We start from the raw sequence: 5,789 nt of genomic DNA on the forward strand, positions 1-5,789 counted from the left end.
AAAGGCCTTCTATTTCTGATTCCATCTCCCACTTTCCTTGGATTTCTCCTGATGTTCCTTCCTCCAATTTTGAAGAAACAATTCTAGTTAAAGAAAGATCTGAAATCTTTCTGATTTCTTCATGACATCCAGTAACTGTCCAGTAGAGGGAGTTCTTTAACCTTACTCTTCTCTTCCAGTCATAACATATGATACAATCAACTTTCCTTCCCCTCCACCCCATTTTTATCTGCGAAATTCTCCATAACTCTTAAGTTGTTAAATGCTTATCTTAACAATCTTATCTTTGAGATTTAGTTCAAATTAGTCAAAACAATTGCATGATATAAATTTTAGCCTTTAAAACAAACTTTCAAAGCCCTTTCTCACAGCCTTTCCTCCTATGCTGGGATGTATCCACTCCAACAGGGAAAGCTGAGATCAGTGTAATAAACACTGTTTCCTTATTTCATAACCCTTTGATCTAACCCTTTGTCATGGTTAGATCACTTCCCCCTGAAGTTTGGACTTTTGGCCCCCTTTCCTCTCTCTACAGGTGCGGGACCCATAATGTTTGTCTGCCCCTGGAGTCTAACAGACTCAGAAGGTTTCCAGAGCACTCTGGGGGATTTTTTTGGCTGGAATGGTTGGTACACTTGTCAAAGCCCAGTTCACCCTGTGACCTGGGCAGTTGACATCTCACCCTGAGATGACCTGGGCAGTTGACACAATTGCTCCCAGGCACCCTCTTCCCTCTCACCCAGCCCACCTGACTTCTTGGTATACACTAGAGCCGCGAGTAATGAAGCAAGAGCTCAGGTGGAAGAAAACTTGGAATGAATCTGACTAAACATGGCTTAGTGCCCATTATGAGGCCTATTCTGCAGTGGTGAAGGTGGCAAAGAAGGACTTCAATCTCTGCTGGACAACCCTCCGAAGATGCAATGGAGGTGGCAAAGAAGGACCTCTCCTTGGAGTGTTGTCCAGCAGAGATCTTCTAGGTGGTTTAGGGCCTTTTACACTCTGGCCCAAGACATGACAGAATTGGACCCTCAGAGACCCACTCTGACCAGTTTGTGCAACACTTTGAGGATAAAGTTGCTCAGATTTATCTTGAGTGGGACACCACAGTTATCCCAGTGCCATCAGCAGAGGCATGCAGTGCGCCATATGGTCCCATCTTAATTGTTTGACCCTTGTCCATCTTGGCTAATAGAGAGATCCCTGGATTCAGGACGTGGTGCCTGCCCCTCTAAAGATGATGGTGATTACATCACTCCCCAAAACTCACATCTGGATCCAGAGGGCATAACTAATTATTGACCTATAGCCAATAATTCCCTTCTGGGGTAAGGTGCTGGAGTGGGTTGTGGCCAGGAAGCTATAAGTATTCTTGGAGGAAATTAATTATCTAGATTCATTTCAATCAGGATTTAAGCCCGGGCTCAGAACAGAATCTGCCTTGGTTGGCCTGTGAGATGACCTAGCCCAGGAGAGAGACAAAGGGAGTGTGACCCTAGACCTCTTAGCAGCTTCTGATACCATCAACCATGGTATCCTTCTGGAGAGGCTGGGTGGGTTAGGAGTTGATGACAACACTTTGCAGTGGCTCTGCTTCTACCTGGCTGTCTCCAGTTGGTGGTAGTGTCACTTTGTGCCATGGCACTTGTGTTATGGAGTCCCACAGGGCTCCATTCTGTCCCCCATGCTATTTAACATCTATATGAAACTAATGGAGGAGGTCATCTGAAGGTTTGGGATGAAGTATTACCAGTACACTGATGACACTCAGCTCTACCTCTCATTTTCATCCAATCCAGGTTAGGCAGTGACTGTTCTGAACTGGTGCCTTGCCTCAGTAATGGACTGCATGAGGGTCAATAAGCTGAATCTCAATCTAGACAAGATAAAGGTACTGTTGGCGGGCAGTGCATTTGTCCAGCTGGGAAATTTCTTGGATGGGGTTGTGTTCTTCTAAAAGATAAGGTTTGTCACTTGGGGGTGCTTCTGGACCCCAAGCACCTTCTATCATCTTAGGCTGATTTTACAGCTATGTTCTTGGACAAGCGGAGTCTCGCCGCAGTTATCCATGTGCTGGTAACCCCTCACCTGGATTACTGTAGGTGCTGCAGTATATGGGGCTGCCTTTGAAGACAGTCTGGGCACTTCAGTTAATTCAAAACAGAGCAGCATAGTTTTGAATCCTGGAGAAGGACATCCTGGAGAACATATCATGCTGGTCCTCTGCCAACTGCACTGGCTGCCTGTTATTGCCTAGGTCCAATTCCAAGTGCTTATACTTGCTTACAAAGCCCTAAATGTCTTGGGATCAGGATATCTAAAGGAATGCCTGTCTCCATACATCTCTGATAGATCACATAGATCTTGAACAGAAGCCCTCTTTCATGACCCCCATCCATGAAGTGCAGGGGGGGATTAGCAAGAAAAAGGGCCTTCTCTGTTATTGCACCTTACCTTTGGAACTCTTCCTAGAGATGCAACTGGCATGCTTATTAGTCTGTTTATGCCACCAAGTAAAGACTTTTTTGTTTAGTACCTGCATTTAGGATCATATTTCTATTTACTTTGCTGGTTTTATTGTTGTTTATATTATCCTTTTGTTTTCGCACTTTAGATTAGTTGGATTTTATGTGGTTTTAGATGGCATTGTTTTATTTTAGTATAGTAATGCTATGTTGCTGTTTCTGTTTTTTGTGACCCACTCAGAGAGCCCCCAGGCGATGGGATGGCATACAAATATAATAAATAAATAAAGTCTTTGGAAATCTAACCTAGAGCTGATAAAAATAAATAGAAAATATTTGCAAACATGCTTTGTAAGGGCAAATAAACATCTATAATAACACAAAAAGGGAATAGTCTTTCCTGAATTAATCATGAACTTGGAGCTGAGTGACATTTTTAGAAATATTCTGAAATACCACTTTGAAGAATAGAAATACCCTTTTGTACAAAATTAAGCAGCTGGTGGTGCCCAGACAACACAGTCTCACATCTGATGGGGAAAATGGTCATCCTGTGTTTTTCCCATCACTATTTCCATCCTTTTTCTTAATATACAAAGAAAAATTAAGGATGGAAAGACTGCATAGCTGCACAATGCTATGTGCAGTGATATTCTGAGTGATAGTGTTGGACTGGGACTTGGGAGATCTGTTTTCTAGTCTCCACTCAGCCATGAACTGGACAGCCATCTGAGAGGGATGGTTTCTGCCCTGAGCAGCAGGTTGGACTCAATGGCTATTACAGAATAGGCTCCAACTCTGCTATTCTGAAATTCCATGATTCTGTGAAACTCTGTAGGTGGCCAACTGCTGACTTTCTGTCTAACCTATTTGACAGAGAGGATGAAATAGAAATGAAGAGGATTATGCAAGTCACTTTAAATTCCTTGTGGGGAAAAGGAGGATATAAATATAATAAATAAATAGCTGTAGAAGCACCTTCGAATATATTATAAAACATGTCATGGCAACCCTCTGAAGTGCCCAGCAACCACAGTGAAGCTGATACATGACTGGGTTCAATCTAGTTGCTCTCCTCTCCCCACTCACCTCCTTCACTCTCATTCCTCCAGGCATTATCCCAGGCACAGCACATGCAGGAATGAGGATCCTCTCTTTGACAGCTGTAATTGCCAGCTAAGTTCAGTGTGCCAGCAGTCAAGTAGTTTCTGCTGTGCACATGGGACTCACATCCTGAAGCACAGCAGAGGGCAGGGAGCTAATCAGGCACCCTTGTCCCTTTAGAGTGCATGGGGTGTCTGATCCTTTCTCAGGCATGAGGGATGGTCAGTCAACTGGGCAGCTCTATGGAAAAGAGCAATGCTGATCAGCTGATTCCCCTGCTGTTGCTGCCTAAGTGGGTCTCTCTCCAGCAGGAGGTGAGGAAGCTGCCTTCTCTGCTCATCCCTGCCTAGCCCAGGCCCCACTTCTGCTGGAGAAAAAGCTGCTCAAGTAGGAGAGGAAAGGGGCAGTTTGGGCTAGGCTGGGACATGCCTAGAATGGAACAACACTGCCTAGCCCTGGTTCTCCCTTCTTCTGCTGTCCTGGGCAACTCTCCTTCCAGCAGGAGCAAAGAAGAGGTTAAGCCTGCTCCTGCCCACTCCTGGTTGAGAGATGTTGCTCTCGCTGGGGAGCCAACACACCCCAGAGCACCCTCCTCCCAAGCAGGAGCAGGGGTGGATGGCACTTGCCCTCTTCTTCCCAAGCTGCACCTCCCAGCTGATTCTTCCCTTCCTGCTCATGGGTTACAGGTGGGGGGGGGCAGCAATCAGAGAGTCAGACCTGCCCAGCTGATTGGCCCAGCTCCTACCCTCAAAGAGACTTCTGAAAAAGGAGGTGGGAGGTGCCAGGATACCACTGACAGCAGTGCCAGACTGGGTCAGCTGCCAGCTGCACTCTCTTGCCAAGCAGCTCTCTTTTCTGGTCTTTCTACAACAGTGGGTTGTGTTGTCCAGGTCTAGATAACACAACAAGCAATTGTGGCAGGGAGAAACTGTAGAACAGAATTGTTATGTTTTACTGTGGTTTGACAAGCATGATCAGGCACAATGATCAGTCACTACAACTGGGTTGAGACAAAACAGTAAGCATCTGTGGATTTTATTATCAGTTGCTTGTTGTGTCATGTGACCCTGCCCAGTGTCAGTAGGGTGGGGAACAGGACAAAGAAAAGGCAATCCTGCTTTATTGCCCACAGGCAGGCATTTCGACAAACACAGATAGCTTTACCCTTGAAAGAACCAGGGCTGGCCTTGGCCCTGCCTATGGGAGTTATCCTGCAGGATAAATAAATCAGAGTGCTCTCCAAGATTCCTGGGAAAACCTAGCATTGTGGCTCTAATACTATGTATACTGAACTGGATGCAAGCCTTATTGAACATACTGACCTCATTTACATGATTGCACTAAGGAAAATACACCACTGTAACTGTTTAGATCAAGCATATGTATAATTTAGCAGTATATAACTTACCTGGCACTCCATCCAAACCTGCTGATCCCACATTGCCAGGTATTCCAGATATATTGGCCATTCCAGGAAGGCCTGGACGTCCATCAGGTCCAGGGTCACCAGTTGGGCCTTGCAGTCCTGCCAGTCAGAAATTAAGGAATAACTACTGGGGACAGAGGCACAGATACCAAGAGGCACAGTTGCCAAGGAAGCATACATTCCTAGCTGTGGCAATTGCTTCCCTAGCAAATGTATTAAAAGCAGGGAACCTGATCTAAGACAGGACTGATCATCCAGGTAGAATGGGATGCAAATGTTCACAGGTTATCTTCTATTAGCATGGGAAGGAATTAAAAATGGAAAAAACAGTGTGCAACTACATTTATCCTCATCAAATGTAACTATTTTCAGAAGTGCCAACAATCTGCTGTTTATTTTGAGGATGGCTGTCATTATTAGCACTTCCCACCACAGCAAATTCCGATCACACCAAACATTTGGAACTGACCTAAAGTATAGCTAAGTCTATCACTTGTTTGATATGAGATAATATGAGTTTTGTGAGATGCCGAATATTGTGGCTGCAGCAACTAAAACCATAATACAGATTCTATAATATCCATTAATGGGAACAGACTGCATGAGTTTTCATCATCTCATCATCTATGTTCAAGAAATATGTATTCAAGCACTAACAGATGCAAAAGTAATTTACTAAAATGGTTACAACCTGTACTCCAGATGTAGGCAACATTTTCCCTTGTCTCCCTCTCTCTCGCACACATTCAGCCATCAGTATCAATTCACAGAACCCTCCCCAACTCCCCAGACTG

The 5,789-nt window shown here is 44.8% G+C and overlaps 1 protein-coding gene across 2 annotated transcripts in view; it reads right to left on the reverse strand.

Annotated features, from left to right (window-relative positions):
• LOC123017355 (collagen alpha-2(IV) chain-like) overlaps positions 1-5,733 on the reverse strand; it is a 16,654-nt gene extending 10,921 nt beyond the window's left edge. The window contains exon 1 of one of the 2 annotated variants that reach the window (XM_044418637.1): positions 4,978-5,733. In XM_044418637.1, coding sequence (XP_044274572.1) covers positions 4,978-5,038 — 61 coding nt within the window. In that variant the 5' untranslated portion in view covers positions 5,039-5,733. The remainder of the gene's footprint in view (positions 1-4,977) is intronic. The other variant, XM_044418636.1, reaches the window with a different exon arrangement.
• Between the last annotated feature and the right edge of the window lie 56 nt (positions 5,734-5,789).

Source organism: Varanus komodoensis, unplaced genomic scaffold, assembly GCF_004798865.1.
Source record: "Varanus komodoensis strain SLA01 unplaced genomic scaffold, ASM479886v1 scaffold913, whole genome shotgun sequence".
Classification (NCBI taxonomy): domain Eukaryota; kingdom Metazoa; phylum Chordata; class Lepidosauria; order Squamata; family Varanidae; genus Varanus; species Varanus komodoensis.